The sequence below is a fragment of the Metopolophium dirhodum genome, chromosome 7, assembly GCF_019925205.1.
Source record: "Metopolophium dirhodum isolate CAU chromosome 7, ASM1992520v1, whole genome shotgun sequence".
NCBI classification, from domain to species: domain Eukaryota; kingdom Metazoa; phylum Arthropoda; class Insecta; order Hemiptera; family Aphididae; genus Metopolophium; species Metopolophium dirhodum.
In genome coordinates, this window is record NC_083566.1 from 590,723 (window position 1) to 613,701 (window position 22,979).

The 22,979-nt window shown below is 33.4% G+C and overlaps 2 protein-coding genes across 4 annotated transcripts in view; one reads left to right on the plus strand and one right to left on the minus strand.

The window, feature by feature from the left end:
* Positions 1-814: 814 nt before the first annotated feature.
* Positions 815-2,582, plus strand: LOC132949331 (nuclear control of ATPase protein 2-like). Its single transcript, XM_061020173.1, has 2 exons — positions 815-943; positions 1,054-2,582. The coding sequence occupies exons 1-2, from the start codon at positions 841-843 to the stop codon at positions 2,442-2,444; spliced, it is 1,494 nt and encodes a 497-aa protein (XP_060876156.1). The 5' UTR covers positions 815-840; the 3' UTR covers positions 2,445-2,582.
* A 7,157-nt stretch (positions 2,583-9,739) lies between these two features.
* Positions 9,740-22,979, minus strand: part of LOC132948573 (FH1/FH2 domain-containing protein 3) — a 51,487-nt gene continuing 38,247 nt past the window's right edge. The window contains exons 6-24 of one of the 3 annotated variants that reach the window (XM_061019100.1): positions 21,401-21,510; positions 18,424-18,482; positions 18,049-18,116; positions 17,669-17,774; positions 17,363-17,569; positions 17,068-17,248; positions 16,878-17,000; positions 16,622-16,788; positions 15,588-15,716; positions 15,295-15,492; positions 14,203-14,510; positions 13,999-14,136; positions 13,466-13,624; positions 12,926-13,363; positions 12,707-12,849; positions 11,548-11,927; positions 11,323-11,466; positions 11,165-11,243; positions 9,740-10,184 (exon numbers count right to left, since the gene is read on the minus strand). In XM_061019100.1, coding sequence (XP_060875083.1) covers positions 11,170-11,243; positions 11,323-11,466; positions 11,548-11,927; positions 12,707-12,849; positions 12,926-13,363; positions 13,466-13,624; positions 13,999-14,136; positions 14,203-14,510; positions 15,295-15,492; positions 15,588-15,716; positions 16,622-16,788; positions 16,878-17,000; positions 17,068-17,248; positions 17,363-17,569; positions 17,669-17,774; positions 18,049-18,116; positions 18,424-18,482; positions 21,401-21,510 — 3,132 coding nt within the window. In that variant the 3' untranslated portion in view covers positions 9,740-10,184; positions 11,165-11,169. Of the gene's footprint in view, positions 10,185-11,164; positions 11,244-11,322; positions 11,467-11,547; positions 11,928-12,706; positions 12,850-12,925; positions 13,364-13,465; positions 13,627-13,997; positions 14,137-14,202; positions 14,511-15,294; positions 15,493-15,587; positions 15,717-16,621; positions 16,789-16,877; positions 17,001-17,067; positions 17,249-17,362; positions 17,570-17,668; positions 17,775-18,048; positions 18,117-18,423; positions 18,483-21,400; positions 21,511-22,979 lie in introns of all 3 variants that reach the window. The other 2 variants (XM_061019101.1, XM_061019099.1) reach the window with 2 other exon arrangements.

Below are 22,979 nucleotides of genomic sequence, written 5' to 3' on the forward strand. Positions count from 1 at the left end.
CTAAACATAAATAGCAGTGTATAATGTATGTGTGTGATAATTAATAGGCAACTAAAAAAAGTTCCTTGGTAAATTTTTATTTAGAATAATATATTTTTATAATAAAGACAATTTGACCAATATTAATACTTTGTATTGGTGCTTATAAATGTGTCTACCCATTTAAAAGTATTATTTTTTATTAAAAATGTACTGTACTCTAATATTAAAATACATAAAGTATTTATTTTTATAATAATAATTATAAATTTATATTATTTATCTTTTATTATTGGTTGTTAATAGTGTTTTAAAATTATAAAAATAAAACCTTAACTTACCAATTATAGGTACTATGTTCTTAAAATATACGCTTTAGATGCCTAATATGAAACAATTTTGAATTCAATGTTGGCTGATATTTTAGAAATATGTATATAATAATATATTATACGGTTCAAAAATTTCAATTTTTAACCTAGCAAGTGAATAAAATTAGTTAATTTAAAAAAAAGTTAACAAAATTAAATTTTGTATATTTATGTTTTCGGTGATTAATATTAGCATATTTTAAGGATAATATCCATTTGACTTCAATTGAATGTAATATCCGACTGCCAATAAGTGTTTGGGTAATCGTAAAATGTGTACGGAACAAAACCAACTCTGAACATTAATCATAAAATAGGTGGGTCAATTACGCATACGAATATGCGATATTATAGTAATCTATTTTTTCTTCAGCTATAGGCTTATAGCTACAATTCATATTGCTGACTGCTGAATTTCTAATACTCTGGCCATCATATAAATACCGGCTAGCCATAACGATGAGGTACCAGTGTCAGTTGAACTACCAACATGAAGTCTACTTTGGTAATTGCATCCGTCCTTTTGGCCGGCGTGGCTCTGGGAGTCAATGCCTACAGAATCAACAACAACAACAACAACCAGGATGAAAACCGTGAGTACACGTTTTTAAAAAAAATTGTTACACATAAATTATTTAGATAAAAAAATATCAATACATTATTGTGCTAAGAAATACTATTTACCGGTAATTATTGATTTTAGAAAACCAGTGGTTCCGTTTCCAACAAACAGACTCTAGTGATGAATCGTTCAATGTGGGCGCAATCCTTTTCGATCAGAAAACAGATGATTCCAAAATCTATAACAACAATGACCAATTCAACAAGCACATCATGAACAACAACGACAACTCCGAATCAACATTCGCCAGCCGTAAATACCAGAACAGCCAATACGACGAGACCCATTTCGGTTTAAATGAAAACTTAAACCAAAAACAACGTCAACAACAACAACAACAGCAACAACAACAACAACAGTATGGAAGCCAAAACCAAGCTACAAGTGGTCAGTCCAACGGACTCGCCAAGAAAATCGCTGACAAAATCGCCGCTATCCAGCAAATCGCCGTCAACGACAACATCGCCGATAACATCAACTACTTGAACGGAGCGTTGGACGTTGCCAGAAATTCCATCAAATTGTCCGACAATAAATTCGTGTCGTTATTCAACTCAACCATGAAGAACATGGACAACGGTAAATTGAAATACATGTACTTGAACCCCGAAAAAGACACTGTGTTCGCCCAGTACCATTTCAACCAGATCGAAACCGTCGGATCATACAATTCTGACGTTCGCGACGCCCGTTCGGGTTATTACACAATAGTCATGAACAACGTGTACAGCAACTTGTCGACCGGATTCTATGACGACAAACACTCCGTGGTCAGGTCAGCGAAATTCCAAAACGCCGACGCTAACGTCAAGACCCAAGACGGTTCTGAAACCCAAGCATTCAACCCAGCTCTGCAAAGATTTTTGGGAGTGTTAGCCCACGCTGTGTCCAACGAAGTGAAGATGTCCGCCAGAAATAATGTGCTCGTCCAGATTAAAAACGAAATCCTCAAACCAATCGTTTTCCAGAACACAGAAAACAACAAGTTATTCGACTTGATGTGGCAGGAAGGCAACGTCGCCATAGAAATGTCCAATACCGAATTCCAGAACTCACAACTGGCCTCTGCCACTGAACAATTATTGAAGTCGATGACTTTCCAAAGGAAATCGCAAGACTCTTACACAATGGTTTACGACTTCGTCCTTAACAACCTGGAATGGACTTCCACTCTGAACGTCATGTCAGCCGATAAGAGAACAAACATCCCTCGCACAAAGTTCAACGTTGAGAAAATCATCATCCGAGTCTACCTTTCCAAGTGGTCCTTCGATCAACAACAGTCATGTGACAACATCTCCACCAACGTCAATGTACAAGGTCTAAACTACAACTTGGACAACAATCTCCGATCGGAAGTCGTGTCCGCAATCGATAACAATCTAGAACGTTTCATCCAACACTCTTTGGAATCCAACATCCAAACATCTTTGAAACAAATTGTTTGCAACAATAATTATAACAAATATTAAATTTACTTATTTAACGATTTTGTAAATGCTAATTTTGTATACACATTATAGCGTAGAATACTGAATAGTAGACAAATAGTATTAGTCTTACACAAATTGTATCATATATTTATATATTATATATATGTTTATATGTATTTTAATAAATTGAGAACATGATATAACGTATAATGACTTACACATTTATTAACAATATAATCAAAAATTAACAAAACTATTTATGGCATGGTTTTTTTGTGTTTCCAGGAATTAAACAATATATTATAAACATATCTTAGTAAAATATAATATATTTTAATTAACGAACATGTATGATAATTTTGTTTTAAATTAATCAATTAGTTGCCATAATACGTATATGTACCCGGCACATGGAGCATATTATCATTATATATAATACGATTATAGTAATATATTATATCGTGAGATTCGTGACTCATATAAAATACATTAAAAGTGACATATTTAAGCAGGACTAAACATATAGCAGTGTTTGTAAACAAATAAAATAAGGTTGTTTAGCCTCAAAGGTTACCAAAGCATAATATTTTATTATTCGCCTAATTTAACGTAAGTGCATGCGTATGATTAAAGTGTGCAATTGAATAACAATAATATTGTAACAATAAATATTATGAATAAATATAAAAATAAAAATATAAGCAAATTAAAAGTTGCTCCACATCTCCGTCGCTTTTCTACAATTCACGTATTTGACGTAGTATATGACTGTATGAGTATGCAGTAACATTTTTTAACATAAACATATTTTGAGCTGGATACACGGTAAAATGTTTGAGACCGATTTTTCGTAAGGTTTTCGTTATCATGGTTACTTGTTAACAAAAACATATTTATTATTCATACATTTTCCTATTGTAGAGGAAAAATATCGAGTAGCGTGCTATGGGGTTTTTTTTTATAGATATACCTACAAGTTAATGTTGACATAATATTGTAAATAACATTATAGTTGCAGACGTTTTAAAATGTCTTTAGTAAGTTTATCTTTATCTTTAAAGTTTCAACAACTTGTTTGTCGTTATTTTACTTTTTAATTACATTTTATTATTTTAGGTGTTGTTACGTCCCAACCGACGTCGATATATACATCAACGCAGAAATGAAATACGTGATGTACCTACTAGGTTATGATGAATGTTTATTAACGAAGCACAAAAATACAATGTTATAATTCATGGTGTAAAAGAGTGGTGTTACGACTCTTAATATAGAATTTAAACTGTGAGTGGTGTTACGACCTGACTCTGAATGTCCCTAAACCGTCTAATGGTTAGCTCAACCCATACTGTATAACCGTCTAATGGTTAGCTCAACCCATACTGTATAACCGTCTGACGAGCTCTTGTCCTGGGCTTCTATATAATATATGATTGAGTCCTTTGGAGTGGGTGGTCGTAGTAGTGGCTAAGCTCGGTCATGAGACAGAGTTCGGGTCTCGTATTTGGTATGCTGGTCGACTCGTATCCTTCGTATGGGTGTTGGCTTTCCAAGAAAGATACGTACGACGACACCTACTATAGTTTAATTGTTTTCCCTACGCTTTTGCAGCGACCTCCGCATGTTATACTATACTAATTGCCTTATTAGTTATAGTGTCAAATATTATTAGAAACGTGCGGCGCGCTGTACATAGCATATATATGATTACTTAATACGTGGGTACGTAACAGTGTAAACTGTTTTTGAATGAATATTATAATATTTATTTAATATAGACTTACGTTAAATCTTATCAATAATTTGAGTTGGCTAGTAGAAACCGTTGAGTACTTTGTTTGTGCTTGTATGTTATACCGCTGTGATTATTCGGTGTTTGAATAAATCATTTATTCGGCGATTCTAAACACTCCAAAATATTGTTCTTGATAATGAACACTACACAATTGCAGAGTACCTAAAGACCGTTCTTTATGATTTAAGTAGATATTGTGAGATTATATTTTCGCACTTCTAGTTAAAATAAGCTAATCCATTAATTATTGCATATTGCATATTGCCCATAATGTTTCGTATGTATAGTTAATAAAAAATGCAGTTCGAGACGTATTATTAAAACTTTAATTGAATGCCATTTTTCAATTTATATGAATGCATAAAATGTAATTTAATGGTTATAATATAGGTTATATAATATGAACTATGATAAGTACTCAAATATTAATAATAATAATTGTTAATTATCATTAATTTTTCGTTTGTTGTGCACGACAAATAAATATAAAAAAGGAGGGCAAGTGTGCATCGCTTTTCTGTACATTAGGTGTAGTGTGGGTTTCTGTAATGGGCGTGTTAAATTTGAATTTTATGATGTAAAATAATATTGTATTCGATTCTGATCGAAAACGGTCCTATTTGTCCTATTTATCAGCCTATTTGGGTAGTAATATAATTATATTACTATCAGTATATTTACGATACTATTGCCATCGGAGTAATTAATTTTACCATTAGTAAAACAGTAGACTCAATTAATTTTTTCCGAAAACATTTCATTTCGTATTTTCGTAAAAATTTGAAATTCTAACATCCGTTAAAAACAAGTGTGTTAATATCATTTTAGATTCTAAGCGGAGCTTATCGTATTGATTTTACAATAATGTGTGTTTTTTAAAAAATTTGTTTTGTCATCACCGTTTGGGGTAATAAACTGCTTCGATTTTCTTCAACAGTATCTTGTTCGATGGGAAAGTGAATCTAGTTGGTGCATGGAGGAAGCCAATTTAAAATTCATAGTAGTTTTCACAAGGGCCGGGAAAAACAAACAAAAAATTAAGGAAAAACGGGAATTTTTACGCAAAATCGGTTTTCGACAAAATCGATTTTGCTTTTTGGCGTAACTCTAAAACAAATGACCGTAGATACATGCAATTTTTACTGAACATTTATATTAATGTTTACTATACACCATAAAGTATTAAAAATATTTTGACTTGTTTTGAGCTGTTTACGGATATTTTCAGTTTCCATTTTTTTGGGGGTTTTTATTCTATGAATATCAATAAAATTTCATCTGTTGGGTAAACAAGCTTGAACATTTAATAAAAGGCTCCTAATATATTATTACAACGACATTTGAAAAATATTAAAAATCCAGTTATAATTATTTTTTATAATCATTTAAAGTTCGAATAGATTATGCAAAAATCACGAAAATGTGCACATTTTTTTTTGGCATTTTTGGCATTATATTTTATTGAAAATACAATCTATAAATAATGTTTACAATAAGTATATGTGAATTTAGTACTATTAATTCAGATGTATAAGACAATAAAAGAATAATTATACCCCTTCAAAAGCTAAAAGCTTGTACCGAAGAGGGCGAGATCTAAATTCTAAATAAAATGTTGAATGAAAACAGAATAAAATTATATAAAATAGTTATATGATTAAGATTTAATTTACAAACAAAACTTTTAAACAAATTAAATGAACTAAAGCTATCTAAATTAATTATTAGTTTTTTACATAATTGTGTGCATTTATTAATTGAACTTTGTGGTCCAACTGTGATATTATCGATTTTGAAAGTATTTAAAATTTAAATTATTTTGTGTTAAAAATTCATAACATTTTTTTTTAAACCTAAGATTTTAAAATGTAATACAAGATTTCTTATAAGGTTATCCATAGGTGCAACTAGGGTTAAAATTCTGGGGGGAGGGCTAACAAAACTATTTATTTAAAATAACCTATAGGGGACTTATATCTAAATCAATAAGGGATATTTGTGGGGTTTAGCCAATCTTAGTCAGGGGGCTAATCCTCCCCTAGCCCTCCCCCCTAGTTCCACCAATGAGGTTATCTACCTTTATCAACAAAAAAAATATTTGTAAGAAAGTCACATTAAATGTTTATGAGCGTTTGAAGTCCAAATGTTTACAACATTGGATATTCACTCGATTTCTCAAGTTAGTGATTTTTTATTTTGTTGTAATTCAAAAACGAATAACTGTAGATACATAAAAATTTCACTGAATGTTTATATTTTCGCTTTCTATACACCATACAATTTTAATATATATTTTAATTTTTTTTTTGTATAAATATCAATAATTATACTCTCATTGCTACGACTATAATAGTCATATCAGCAGTACTCTTGGTCTTAAATCGTTAACTGCAAGTCGTAATATCGCCAGTTGTCGTTTTATTAATGGGCTTATTGGAGGAAATATTTATGCACCCCGTCTGTTAGACCGACTCGATATCCGTGTCCCTGGTAGCACCAGGTTTAAGAGTTTCTTTTACCTACTACCTAATTAACCATAGTAATTTTGCTAAGAATTCTCCCCTCATCAGGAAGATATCACTAGCCAATAGCAATATGTAATTTTTTCGTACCCTGGACAGCCTCAATACCTCAGTATGTAATATTTTTCTAATTAAACCGCAGATTATAATTTCTCAATAACAATTATTTGATACCACACCTATTATTACCTATAACTTAAACCTAGCACAACTCGTACATTTATATCGTCATAATTACTTTATATAAACGCTCCTCATCGCCTTCTATGGTGGTGCGTGAGTGTTGACAACACCAGCTTTTTTTTTATTTACTGTAGTGAGGGAGGGGGGGATACGATTCTATAATCGTTGTAATACGAACAGATAATGTATAGTATTTAATAGTATGTTCAAACAATGAAATACATGATGTCGTACCTATACCTAAGATTAAGTGAATTCGCACTTAAATGAAATCTGAATTGTGTCCCATATAGTTTATTTTTAAACGTCTCCAAACGATATTGCAATGTAAACAATATACGAAACATTATGATAGGTATAGATTTCTCGTATCTTTTAAACAATTGTTATACAATACCTACACATAGGTATTAATATATTACTGGTTCTTAATACACTTAAACAACACCCTGTCTTTCGTAAAAACTAATATCTGAGGACGTGCGCTTAAAAAAATGTAAAATAATGCTCTTTATTGCTTTACATGCATTATTATATTTTATTCTTTTTTTCATACTTTTTACATCGATCACCAAGTGACATCTGAACAATCGTCAATTAATGAAATTTATAGTTTTACATTGATAGGGCTTATAAATCAGAATAGACTACAGGCTCCGGTCTCCACCAACACATAATTTTGTATTAAGATAGGAACCTATTGTTTTAAATTTCCAATCCTTATGGCTATAAAAATTAAGCATTATTATGCTCTTAACTGCAAAATAATTTGCAAATGTTCATGATTTTGATGAGTTTTGTCAACATTTGAACTTCAAATACTTATGAAAAAAAATTGTTCCAATGTATCCAACATTTTTTAACTGCTATCATAGTAACTTATCGGGAACCTTTTATTAAATTTTCAAACATATATTCATGTTTTTACAGTCAAAAAAATTGGGTCAAAAATACATTTTTCATATTTTGTTGGCAATTGATGGCGGGATGCCTGAAGTCATAATAATATTACAATTTACAGTCGTACTCGCGGGCTATCAGGCGATCACTTCGACATGCATAATAGCCGTTGGGTGTTGATGAGCATGTATTTACATAAAAACGTAAAAATAATTGGCAACTTACCATCAGTCAAACCCATCCTGGACTTTAGCGGACTGTCGTAAAAAAATATTAATTACCTTCCATTTCTATCTCGTTGAGTGAGAATTCAGTGTGGTGACGGATCTAATAACGGGAAAAAGAAATCGACTGGACATAATCGTCAAATGTGGAAACTTACGCCTCCATCTCACAAGGTTTGAACAAAAAAACAAAAAAACCGACTTTGAATCGCCAAGTACGACCATCTTACTGATCAGTACAGCTGTTATTTTAAAACATTTATTTAATCCACTTAAATTGTGTTCAAACATTGTAGATACTTACACATTATATTTACATTGCATATTTTACATTATATTATATTTATTATTTAATTATAAGCTTTTCGTGTGTATTATTTTCATTTTTATTTTGAAGAGGAGGGGGGGGGAGGCGTTGAAAAGTATTTTGCTTCTCGGGGTGGGCGGCAGTTTTAAAAAGGCTGTGAACCACTGCAGCTATTATGCGCGCTGTGACTGTACCGTATAATTATTGAAGCAGGTAGGCATATCATAATATACGTCACGCTGTATATCTCAGGAAATTTGAGCAACGGCCAACACCGTCCGGTAAACCCCGACCGGGTCAGCAAAGCGCGTCGAATTCTATCGTTTAAACGACTGATATTATAATAATATTACGGCGTATAATGTGCACTGCTCGGATCGACCGGCGTCTGTCCATCTAGCCCCATCCGTGTACACGATGCGTCGTACGTGATCTATTCGAAGCGTGACAATTTTACGACTCTCGTCCGATTCCCACCGAAGACACAACCTATCCGGAATAAACTACACACACACACACACACGCACATTATAATAACGACACATATAAGTCAAGTATTACTTTAATGTTTTCGCCGCGTCGATTTTTCGTTTTCATCTCCGACGATATTATTATTGTCGGGGCGCATGTGCCCATTTAAAGTGCCAAGACGACGGTGATATATATAATAATATTATTATCGTGTACGACTTTTATCATTATATTTTTTTACGGTACCTACACTCGCGCATCTGTCGACTATAAAAATCGTCAACTACGGTTTTTTTTTCCAAGAACATCGAGACATGGTATTGCAATATAATATATATATATCTATTACATATATTTTTTTTTTAAACGTCGTTAACGTTTTTATTTCTACATTTTGTCCGGTTTTTACGCTATACTCGCCGCGCGTATAGCGTTATTATTTAGACGACGCGACGGAAATCTATAATAAATCCGTATTTAAGTATAGGTATCTAATGATGGACAAAACGTGTTGGCGTCTTACATCGTAAGTACCCACGCGATGGCGACTACAGTACCTACATAAAATATATATATAATATATAAGCTCTTCAAGAGACGATGGTCCTATGTATTTTTTTTTTAATGTCCCGGTTCGTATATTCGTTGATAAATTAATATTCTTAATAATGATATTATCTTACATGGCAAAATTCAATACAACAAAATATAGGTACGTTAAGGAAAAATAATATATCAACGACTGTATCGATATTCGACCTATACTTACATCATTAATTAATATTATCGATAAAGCTGTAATTCTACAATACAATTTTTTTATAACACCTGCCTATTGGGCAAGTTTCTGGTTTTAATTTTTAACTAACGCAAATAGTTAACAAAAAAAAATAATAATGATGGATTAAAATATTTCATAAAATATGATGAGATTGATTTTTTAACAACGTTTATTCGCAGTTTGTAATACATTACAAAACTTTTCAATAAATGCATAAAATATAATATAACTAACATTATTTTTTTCAGTTTGATAAATGCTGTCATTTCAGTTGGGTTATATGTCACATACCATTTGAAGTATGATTATATTATAAAATAATAATATACGTAGAAGGAAGGACCAAAAAAAAAAATTAACAAAAACAAAAAAAATAGGAAATATATAAGAATAGTTTGATAATAATTGTTGAGTTTTAAATATTATATATAAGTAAAAATAAAATGAATTAGGAAAATTATTAAGAAACGTCTAAAATATTATTTTCAGTCATAAGATATTTGACGTCATGGATATCACAGTTCAGTAGCCCTTTATGAATGATGCCAAATGTTTTTTGTCTTCGTCGCTCAGACCGTTCCGCAACGTACGCCTCACTGTAAACAGGTATAGAATGTATCAATATAATGCATAGAGCATTTTTTAAGGGTAGACAAAGATTAGTGATCACAATTCACAACTATGGCTAAGTATTACAGAACACTGTGTAACAATAGTATGCTCACTACATATAAACAAGACGTGGTGGTCCTACGGTTTTCAGGGACGGTTCCAAGATTTATTTATTTTGTAAAATGGGTATAGGTTCAAGGACTCAATTGTGTGATGTCCAACGGGTAATTTCTACCATGTTATATAATTAATATATGTATATTATAGCTTTATGATTAAAATTCAAGTAATATCTACACATATTATAATAGTTATTAATTAAGGACTAAATATTCTATAACTCATGGTGAAACATTTTATTTATTAATTTAACATGAGGGTAATACTGGTTGGTGGATAAGGGGTGGGTGGATATTCCTCGCCACTGCATATAATTATACAAACTGTCGAACTATTGAAAAACTGTGAACTGTGTAACTTATTAATAAACAGCATTTTCCAACATGGCATGATGCGTAATACTCTATACGTCTACGAATCAACAAATGGCGTGAACAAGTCACATAAGTACGTGATAGTTAACTACAGTAAAATAATACTAGTCGTTACGTATGATGGCCGTTTAACTCATATCTTTACGCCTAATAATTTTGATTTGATATTTTGATGCCAATACACCACTAATATTACTATTAATGTCTAATTAAACTAAACGAACGTCGTCTAAGACGAAGACTGAAGATTACATCCATAATATACTATAGGTATATTATTATTCGTCGATGTCTATATACTAGAAGTTACAGTTTATATTTAATTTCTTAAAAACCAAAACGATACAAAATCAAAAATACGAGCAAATTTAAAAATCGGTTGGACTGTAATTTTAAACAGTTTGGCAAGCATTTTCACGAAAAACACAACACGAAACACAACAATACGAACACAATAATTATAAATTTACCAAGACTACGACATCGAATTACGAGAGTGACTGCTACTTTGCCTTGGTATATTATCCCTAGTCCGAGACCTTTTGATCACTGCGTAAGTCATTAAACATATTCAGATAAATTGTTGTCTTTGTAACGCGTCAAATCGAAGTATATGTCTCGTACTCACGTGATTTTCTATGAGCGTCTTTGGTTCTCTTACGTTCCCTCTGCGTCGTCCTCGTGTTCGTCCCGGCCGTGGCTGTGACTGTTTTCACCAGGCTCTCGATCAGTTCGTCGTCGTCGTTGCTCATGTGAACACCGTTTGTATTTCCTGCACACGGTCGATTTTTATTATAATCTCTAATTCGTATAATTACCCCGCACCCTTCCATATTTATTGCACTACACTGACCCAAGGAATGCCTACACTGATTCCTCCACGAGAACACCCTGTTGTGCGATGGGTCTTTGTCCAACAGCTGTCTGAGTTCAGTGTCGGCGTCTTGTTTGTCGATTTTTCCGACTTCCGTTATCATCTTGCCCCGCGTCTTGTTCCGCTCCCGATGGCTAGCCTTCTTGTGCAGTTGCTGGATGACACGCTCCCTGGTGGTACGGTACTCCAGCGAAAACTCGGATACGATACGGCACAACTCGTTGGGCTTGGTGAGTTGGACTTTGTGCAGAGGAATTCCGAGCCAGAGGCAAAATTTATTGAAACGGTTTACAACGCGACGGTGGACTTTACCGAGCACCACAATACGTTCAGCGCAGTCGGCCAAAAACTCTGACATTCTAAGACATAAAACACTCGTCATTAGTAAATGCAATTAATTATTATTAATTTCTATTATATTGCTATTATATTAATGAGGACAAAATTAAATATTCTAAAAATATAGGTACTTAATACGCGTGCAGTTTTACACTTAAAAAATCAAAAGTATGTGTTCAAAAACAAAAAAATATATACTCTAATATTTTTATTATTCGTGGATTTGCACATGTTTTTACATGGCAGATTATGGTAATTTCATTTTGAATTGATCTACATTTTAAATTTTAATGTAACATAATACTATTATGGTGATCCAATTTCTAGTTTTCACATAGTATTATAAAATAAAGAAGTACGGGCTTTGAAGCATAAATATTGTTCATCATAAATTCATGAATCTATGACACGCCCATGGAATTAAAATATCAAATCGTCAATTTTATTATCTATAACCTTTTTTATCATTTAATACCTAAAAAAATTGTTTAAGAATGAGCACTAAAAAATCAGAAAATTAAAAAAAAATATTTAAATATTTAAATACGCATAAATATTCGCTCAAAACTTGCAACACAAAAAACTTCTGTTCCTAATAATCATCATTATTACAATTATTGTTGTATACATGTTAATATTTTGCAATTATTTTTAAACATTGAATACTAATTACTCAATAAGTTCAGCTGAAAATCTAAACCAGTAAAACTTTTTCAAAACGCTATTGTGTAAAAGTAAAACTATATCTATGCGTATTATGCACAATTGCAGTCTGTTGTATTGAATAGTAGTGGCGTACTTGGATTTAATAGCAGTCGCCCCGTCGTGCTTACTGATCGTCTTTAAATGGTCGAAAGACGCTCTGCACTCTTGTTCTACTTTTGACAACGTCGCAGCTATTTCTCCGAAATCTACTCTTGACGCACGCGTAATAGCACCGATCTGTGTTTAAAACAGTACGATATGTTTTTTATATCGTAATAATATTGATTATAATAAATACATTAACGATAACTACCTCTGAATATAAATCCGTGGAATCGGGGAACTTATCCATAACGATATGACACAAATGGTGAAGAAGAGAATGTTTGTGCACGGTGTCTTTGACTTCCGGTACTTTAGCCAGGTATTCAATTTGAAATCCTTTGACTTCAGCACCGTTCAAAAATATGCCCACTGACAGTAATGTGCCCAATATTGCCTTGAACGTGCGGTTCGTTTTCAATATTTCAATTCCTTGCATTAAATCCATAAGTGGTTCGGCGATTTCTTTTTCTACGTTCTCGTAGTCTAATTTGAAAGACCACAGTTTTAACCTAGCTGGAAGCTCAGATACCGAAGCTAGTGTTAATAGGAACTGTTCAGCGCTGCCCAGAGGTAAATCCGGACACGCAGACTGCGCCTCTTGAATTTTGTTTCGTTCTTCATCGCTAGGAAGCATAGTCATGAGTTTCTGTAAAAGAATACAATTATTATTATTAATAAATATAATTTATTATGATTAGGAAAAATTGGAAATCGTGCGCAATTTTCTTAATTTTTTTCGATTTATTACCTCTATACCCTCTCGATTTATGACTGTCGGATCCATTTTCAATATAGCCGCTTTGATGGACCGCGGTGGAGGTAACTTGGTCATTCCTATATTAATTGCATTTGATCGTTTCGGATCTAATACGATTACTTCTTTTGTTTTATTAATTTCTTGTTGTTTCTAAACATTTAAATGACAATAAGAATAGAACATTATTATAAACATCCGACACCCCTTATTAATCACAAGCATAAAAAAAAGCCTTACCTCCTGGAAAAATTTGTACAATCCGTGTTTTTTTCAATTTGGTCGCATTAAAAACAAACAAAATATCATTAAAAAGCTTCACAAAGTATTACCAAGCATAAATGCATATTATAATTTTAAGAGAACCATTATAATCATAAACCAAAATCCCAGGTGCAGTGTTACTTTTGCATTACCCGAAACCATTTGTGAGCCCAAATATTATACAGCATATTTGAATATTTCATAATTGATTATTACTATTATTAATTATTTAGTAAATCAAAATTATTAATTTTGTTATTTACCTTGGTAATAAAATCTTTTGCACGAGATTCAAATAAATGTTCAAGTTTATGAGTATCAACTTCAACGGGACTTAATTCTTCCCATAACAAACGTTCAGAGTTCAATTTTACTCTAGCGATAGGGTCGTCTCTAACTTCCTGTAATGATTCGTACGTTAAATAATGTTTATTTTATTATTAAAATTATATAACAATATTATATACCTTCCAAAATAGTTTTACAGTCTTTTTGGTTTTCTTTGCAACATGCTGTTGCATGGGTGGTAGCATAGGACAAGGAGGTGGTGGAGGAGGAATACCTCCAAGAAATGAAGATGACGCCAACACATCAGAATCGTCGTCGGAGTGTAGAGTAGAGAAATCTAAGTCACATAACTGAAGAGAACGATCGCACTCACTTACTAATCTCTCCCATTGTAAATCAGTCTCAGTTTTTCTCGACAGTATATCTATAGCTGAATCCGAGGTCGGACTTTTCACAACTTCATTTTTTGACTGAGATTTGGCAAGTCCTATAAGACAAAACCACACGTATTTAAAAATACACATTGGTTATTATTAGAGCGCGGATTTATATGCATTAATAATTACATTATTAATTATGTTAAAATATGCATAAAAAATAAAAAAATTTATAAAGAACCATTTATACCTACAAGTATACCTATTAATTGTTTTTTTTTTTATTAATTAACCCGTGGCAACTTAGGCCGTTGGGTGGTTTTTAAACTGTGGGGGAGGATACTGTAGATTTAAACACGTGTGTTTGTTAGTTTGGCCGAATTTTCTAGTGGGCACCTGTAGGTATCTGCCATGCCCGGGTGGGGGATGGCGGGCTCTCTCTCGAGACACCGGGAATGCCCGAAAAGAAGTGCCGCCCGTGGCCGGGTTTCGAACCAGCGACGGTGCACGTCGCAACCGACGTCCTAGTCAGCTCGGTCAATCCGTCCCCCACCTATTAATTTATTTAGATATTAATTGAAACTATACTTATACATATAATTTTTTTCTTATACTACAATAGTATATTATATTTCAAAATTTTCCATAAAAACAAAAAAAAAACATCGAAATATGCACTAAAAGATGAAGTATGCAATCAAAATTGTAAAATAAGCCTTTATAACCCTTAAAGTAGAAAATGTCGAAATATACAAAAATATGCATTAAAAAATTTTCATTATGTCATGAAACAAATTGTGTGTTTATTTAGTATATCATACGATCAACAAGAATAAATATGCAAATGCATACAAATCCGCCTTCTAGTTATTATAAAATGCATCAATTCAATACCTTCCATTGCTTTTGAAATTATTCCTCTCATATCATCTAGAGGTGGAGCCAATTTAGTAGGTGACTCGTCTGGACTTCTTAAGTTTGTCAACTTTTGTGTCAAGTCTTTTACCGAGCTCTCTCTCTGAACTTCCGAGTCTCCATTACAGAAAGACAAGTTAAACGGATGTAACCCATTTTGACCTTCAGAACTTTCCCCTAACAAATTTAAATAATTAATACAATACAAATTTATTTAATTAATCTTACCGTATTGTGTGTTGAGAAAAATATAACATACTAATTATACATACCTTGGTCGTCAGTACTAGACCAATCTGGTCGAGCTATATTGTTCTTATACTGTTCCCGGAGCAAGCTCCGTTGTCTTTGAGCACGTTCCCTTCTTCGTTTTAAGCCAGGGGTCACTCCAGCGTCCTCACCTGATGCAAAGCGAAACAAACAAAAACGCTACACAACGACGTGACAAATATTAACGCTTAAAGCTAAGCTGAAGTAAGCAAAATAATTAATTATTAGGACTGAGGACTTCTAGTTACGTTTCTCTTGAAAGGTCGCAAAATAATGTGAGTGATGTATAAATATTAAATATGTTTCACAATACTAGTAAGTTACACTAGAAATTTTATTTTGCTTATTTTTGCATACTTTCTGTTATTGCATATAAATGCATATTTATGCATATTAGAAAAAATAAGATCATATTTTGCCAGTTTTCGATCTCAAGTCAGTTAGAACAAAAAAGATAATATGGTACCTATTTTGAAAAATTTAAAAAAACTTTAAGTGTAAAATGTTTGTCTTTGACAAATTAAGAGCATATTATGTAGAAATACATTTGGAAAATTGAATTTAAAAATATAATAGTACTTACTACACTAATTGCAGTATATCGGTCGATTATCTGGCCGATAACACTACAACGCGTGTAACTGGGAGTGTTAATTGCTAATTATTAATTTTCAAATTTTTATAAAGTGAATACCTAATTAAACTATCTTTTTATATTTTTGTTTTCATATTAATTGTATAATTCAAGTACCAAAATATCATATTATACGCTTTTTAGAACATTTTGAAATGCATGTTTGTTGTTTTTTTTAGTGCATAAGTGCATACATATTTCCAGGTTTATAAGTGGTAGAACTGTAGAAGCCCTCAGCCTTTTTAATTATAGTCTAAAGGGAAGTAAATATAGTACTTATAAAATAATATTGTTTTTTAACATTCAAAATCATACTCAAAAACCAAAAATATTATGTATTAAATTGGTTAGACAAGTCGAAACAATAATAAAACATATACTTAAATATTTATCCACGCATACCTGGATGAGGTAATTTGTTTGGCTTTGGTAAAGGTGGATTTATATCGAGCCTTTCCATAAGTAAAGGCATTTGAACACATGGATTACCGGCCGAGTGTCTTCTAGATTTTCTTCTATCCGCAGAATCTAATGACGAATTCAATGATTTTCTATTTCTTAATGTTTTTCTGAAATATAAACATATACATAATGTTAATTTTACATACATAAATCTTAAAAAGAGAAATGTTTGTAGTACAAACTTTGTACTGCTTACCTGATTGAATGGTCTACTCTGATTGGAGTAGATTTGTTATCTCCATCTTCGTGTTGCAGAACAACTTCATAAATCTGAAGTTGTCTGAGAAGATCAAGTTCAGTTCCCGGCTTCGACATGTACCTAGAAGAAAAACAATGTTTATAGCATGTGCCACGCAATATAATAATATTATGGTTTTTCATCTTACTTCTGTATAACTTGTTCTATTCCCTGTTCCTCGATCGAATCAACTTGATCGTAATATGTGTCTTGATCCGGTATACCGTTCAATGTCTTGTTGATTAACGTCATCGCGTACACCAACAGTTCAGTGTCGACCATATCGGGTTCGGTGAGCAGTTTCATAACATTACTCCACAATGGAGTGCCTACGGGAAGACAAAAAATAATGAAACGGACACGCACAATATACAGAAACGATCGACGGAGCGATATAATGAATTATATTATTATGTATCATACGCTACATGTACGGTTATTACCATTAGATTGGTGCACCGCGAGTACGGCTTGTATGAAAATCAAACAGTTGGACTCGACGTACTCGATAAAGACCAGCAACAGCTTTAGCGCGGTCTTGACGACCAATCGGAATCTGGACGTCAGCAGCGAGTACAGCCATTGGATGGTCGGGTTGTCCTCGATAACGCCGTTCATGCCGTCCACGTACAACATCACTTGCCCGAGAGCTGAGAATAATAAAACGGTTGAGCGTTATAAACATTTTTGTTCAGCCGAGTACGGTTTTATGAAAAAGGTAGGTAAGTGGTATAGCTGGTTATAGGTACCTCTTAATATGTAGTTTTGATAATTCTGGTCGACGTCCGACCCCAGCTTAATGAGACACCGTAGCCCGTCGTTCTGTATGAACTCGTGAACCAAATCCTTATCCTCCTACAACACACATATTATATATTAGTATAATATTACAATAACATTTCAACTGTTACAGCATTATGTACGTGACGGCACATGGGGCGCCCGAACAATGGCCCGGGCTGTTTACATTGCTAATCACTATAACATATTATAATATATATATATATACATAAACACACAGGCAAACAGTTTCTCTAAACCTTGAAACGCTTGTGCCCCTGCAGGCGAACACGCGCACAAAAGAATTATCATTGTTACAGTGTGTTCCCCGTGAGTCGTGGTCTCTCACCTGAAATATGTGCTTGAGCGCGAACAAACACCTCCGGAGCTCTTTGCCTTCGGAGTTCATCAGTTTGTCTGCAAAATAATAACGATAATAATAATATTAATAACAATAACGAGAAGAAGAAGAAAAAGAAATAAAAGGTCACGATTTTTCGTGGACTATCCGCGGGTACAGGAGCAATTATCACCGCGTGTTCGTCATTATTCGTTACACATTTTTATTGTGCCCTATAATGTGCGTTCTATTCATATAAATGTATATAATTGGGTACAGTAAATTATTAACTCGCTTTAAATAACGTCAGTTTCAGACAATATAAGAACCACTCGACCGTACATAACGAATTTCGCCTGTTTACAATATTTATGGGATACTTACCGATTATAGTGTGTACTTTGACTGACAACTGCGTGCGCAAGACAATCGAGTTTCTTTTACTGGAACAAAAATATATTACAATTTATAATATTAATAGTAGTAGTAATAATATATGGTTAAAAAATGATAACGGACTATTATGCTGTATTGTTATTTCATGCGAAAACAAAGCATAATATTTAATCATTTTAATTGAACAATCGTTTATAATTTATGGCTAATAGGCCCCCGTCATATTATATCCTACCGTATAGTATAGGTATCGCAGCAAAAAGAATGTACCTACTATCTTGAGACAGGAGAAGACTTAAAACTGTAACTGATAAAAAAAAATATGAGGTGAAAGAGGCCATGATGTCAAACAATTACCGTGGGATACAAAATATTATGTTTTTTGAACAGCCCGAAATCGTGACTCAAATAAAAACCCGATCCGACTTTTAGATCTAAACGTTCGTTGAATTTTTCTCTTGGGTAACTGCAACCCGTGTCGAAGGCGGTAACGCAATAATAGCTCTCATTTATTTAGTTTTCTTTTTTTTTTCAACCAAGTGTCCATATCGATCTTAATCTGTCCCCACATAACGGCATTTTATTTCTTTGTCATGATTAGAATTCTCTGTTAAAACTGTGACAGTTCTTTTGGTTTCGTTATGTCTGCCGCATTTGATGGCCGATGGGACACGGTGACACGGTGACTAAATAATAACAGTAAAATGAGTTCACAGTACATTAAGTAAATATTTAGTTAAATACCACGAACCAGTAATCATTCAACGAAATTAATAATCAAACAGGTACTTTATGAGTTATTATTGGTATACGTTTTGTTAAACGGTTTTAAAAAATAAATAACTTTTAATCTAAACTAAATATTTAAATACGTTTACGAAAACCTAAAATAAACATTTAAGAGACTACGTTAGAACTGGTAACTGAGCACAAAATATTATGACGTGTTATTTTACTGATTATATATTTTATTTGACTGCTGCATGTTATCACGCGAGCTCATCGTACAGTAAAAAAGTGTTTTTTCACCAGCTAATGAAATCAATTTACTCTTGAATGGTAATTATTATGCTATGACAAACGATTCCCACAATTCCTTGAATATAAAACATTCTTTATCTTCAATGTTCAAAAAAGTTTCTCACAATATTATTTTACTGTGTTATTCGTAGGGGTCGGTAATCACATAATGTAAAATTATTATTTTATATGTAAGGACCAATATATAAATATACCTATACGCCAAATTAAATATATAAAATTTCACTTAAATATAGGTAACACAATATTTGTCGACTGTAAGGAAATATTGTTTGATATAATTGTATGATAATAACAATTAAAGATTAACAAATATTTATAGCACTCATTGATATAAATTTATTTTTCAGCAAAACTTTACCTACCAAAATGTGACCAAACAATGAAATAAAGGTTTCTATAATATTATTTCTAATTTCCACGTCGGTACAACATCTTAAAATTATATAGTTAAAGTATCTTAAAAATAGGTTTGGTACCTACCTACTATGATGTCAAATATTCCGGACTACTTAATATATATTTAGGTAATATGAATTATTATACATACCTATATTAATATATTATGTTACATAGGTAAATTAATGATTCGACTGTTGATAGTTACCCACCAGATATTATCTAGTACACTCTTTATTTTTATTTACCACTCTTTCTAGCATATTAAGATCAATTTAAAAAAAGTATATTTGTTTTACTTCGTTTTAACATAATTAATTCTATCAGCCTACGAATATTATTAGTTATTGCGTCGCTCAAAAATAAAAAATAAAACTTTTCTATTGAAAATTGAACATACGATTTTTGGGGAAGAGACTAAACGATTATCGAGAATAATATTTACGACATGAAAAAACGTGTTTTCGGCCAATTAAAAAATAAAAACTATTGGAGTATAATATAGAAACGTATATAGGTATAGTATGGTCGAGCCATAACAATGATTATGTGTTTATCATATTATTATTATCTAATGCAATACAAGCGTGGGAAAAAATATAGTTACGTTCCAACATTGTCGATTCGTTTGAACCAAGCTTAAATCATCTTTAAAAAAAAATTTGTAATTTAATTGATATAAAAAAAACATTGTTTAAATATTTGTCAGTTAACTTTTTAAATAGATATTATCAGTTGAGGAAATTTAAATCTAAGGTTTGAGTTTCACATATCTGTATCACTTATATTGATATATATATTATATTGTATATTTACGGAAAAGGATAAACCTACTATTTTGTGTAAAAAAATGGTTTTTCATCACTACATATTTATAGTCGGTATTAAGTTCTAGCATATCCAATCCCATCCTACGTTTTTCCTCCCAACGCCCTACTACCACGAACAAGGTATTTAATCAAATGTCAAAAATAAATTACGGCGGATACTCTTAATTCGAGATGATTCCAAACTTCCAACCTGTACAAAATCGAGCATGTTTAATAGTATTGCCTATACGTTGTTAAGCTGTTAACCTGTAAAGGTTTACTCGTATCACGTACAATTGAGCAAATTTCCTAAGCGCTTTTACTAGTTTTACTAAAGCGAAATACAAAACTCGTTTAGGTGAAATACTACCGATATGGCTATATATCCTATAATATTATGTACCTAATAATAACGTTTATGTAATAATATTGTTTATCCAAACGCATTCGGATATGACTGTCACGATCCAGAGAACATCCAACGTTATTGGTATATTAGCTAATATAGCGTATTTATAGGTACCAACAACGATCATCCCCCGACAACGACGATATGGATCATTTCACCTACACTATACCTATATACTTCAGAATATAGCGGATTATCGAAATCGTATAAATTGAGATATAATATTGCCTGCGATTCGCGGTAAAAATAAAATCCCCATCATGCATAAAATATGTACTAAAATATGTACTATAATAAATATACTCACTCGTTTTGAAATCCTTCGAATTCTTCCGGTTGTTCGGAAATGGACGCCTCCATGTCTAGGTAAGATCCGAAATCGCCGTCCTTGTACAGCTGCAGGGCGGCGTCGTCCAACTGAAAACAATAAACGATACAACGTGAAATATCGTCCGAGTATGACCGAGCACCACCGCACCGGGACGCGTAACGGCCGACAAGTCCGCGCGGGTAAAACGGTCGCGCGACGACGGCCGCGGCGGTGGCTACAGTGTGGTTCGGAGCGGGTTTGAACCGCACCGGCGGTAGTGGTATACTCTATATATTATTATTATAATTATATTATATATGCACGGGAGGCGGCGGCGGCAGCGTGCTTCCGACGGGATGTGACACGGAACGCGGTGACGACATTATACATGGTAATAATAAGTATACCTGCCCGGATTAAAGTCTCCGGCATCACCGGCACACACGACGCTCTGCAGCAGCCACAGAGGCAAGCGCGGGTGGTGACGACCGGCGAGGAGGGGCCGCCGCCGGTCACGGTCGATCGGCGTGTGTGACGGCGAGCGGGGCGGGGCGGGGCGGCAGAGGATTCTGTGCGCGGTTAATGAGGTCGGGAACCGACTGCGATTCGCGACGGTAATTATTAACGGGCCAAAGGTCCGTGAACCTAAACCAGCCGACTACGACGACGGATCTGGATCGTACCTACCTATATATTATATGCGATCAGTTTTGTCACAACGCCGCGATCTCGGCTATATGATGACGTGTGTAGGTATATGACGTGTGGGTCGCGATCTCCGGGCATTTTGGAACGGGGGGGTTAACAAAGGGAGGCGCCTTTTTGGTTTTATCGTTCTTATTATACTTCCACCGTTTTCACCCCTCGCCCACCGCAATCCGCACCGCGAGATCCGTCCGACCGTGAAACGACTCTATATAATATTACATTGTTTCGTTGTATATATTATAACGATGATGGCCATTGTCGTCGCGTTATTGTTGTTGTTTAGAGCCTAAGTATTATATCATGATATATATTATTTAGTGACCGTTAAGGGAACAACGCGGAACGACCGCGAATCGGAAGAAAGAGACGTTGATGCAAGAGACGTCGCGGTGATCGCCTGAAATGATAATTATTAGTAACAATCGCGTACCGGAAACGCCGCCTGCGGTTTCACGACTTCCCAACGCAAATTTTAGCTCATGTCGTAATGAGGGTATTTCATTAATGTTGATTTTTGACGCACTGTAGCTGCAGTGCCACAAAAATGAGGGGTGGTTCGATTTCGTAAGCTTTGGCACTCGTTGGGGTCTGCTGTCCCGGTTTTTAGACTGCAGTGACTTTTAAATGTCACAGACAACTTGTAATACAGGGTGTATCTGTAGGATTATTAAATTTGTTAGTCCTCCAGATAAACCTTGCATGGTTTTTAAAATCAATTTGAAGTAATATAGATGGGCGTAAAATTACTAAAATATTAAATTCAACCAGTAACCGGTGACCACTATTGCAAGTAATTCTTTAATGACACTTATAAAAGAAGTGATTTTAAAAATTTTAAATATTATAGATTTTGGTTTAAGCTATTATT

Coding starts and splice junctions, on each gene's coding strand:
- LOC132949331 (XM_061020173.1), top strand. CDS start 841: ATGAAGTCTACTTTGGTAATTGCATCCGTCCTTTTGGCCGGCGTGGCT. Junction 944..1,053: donor CAACAACCAGGATGAAAACC/GTGAGTACACGT, acceptor TATTGATTTTAG/AAAACCAGTGGTTCCGTTTC.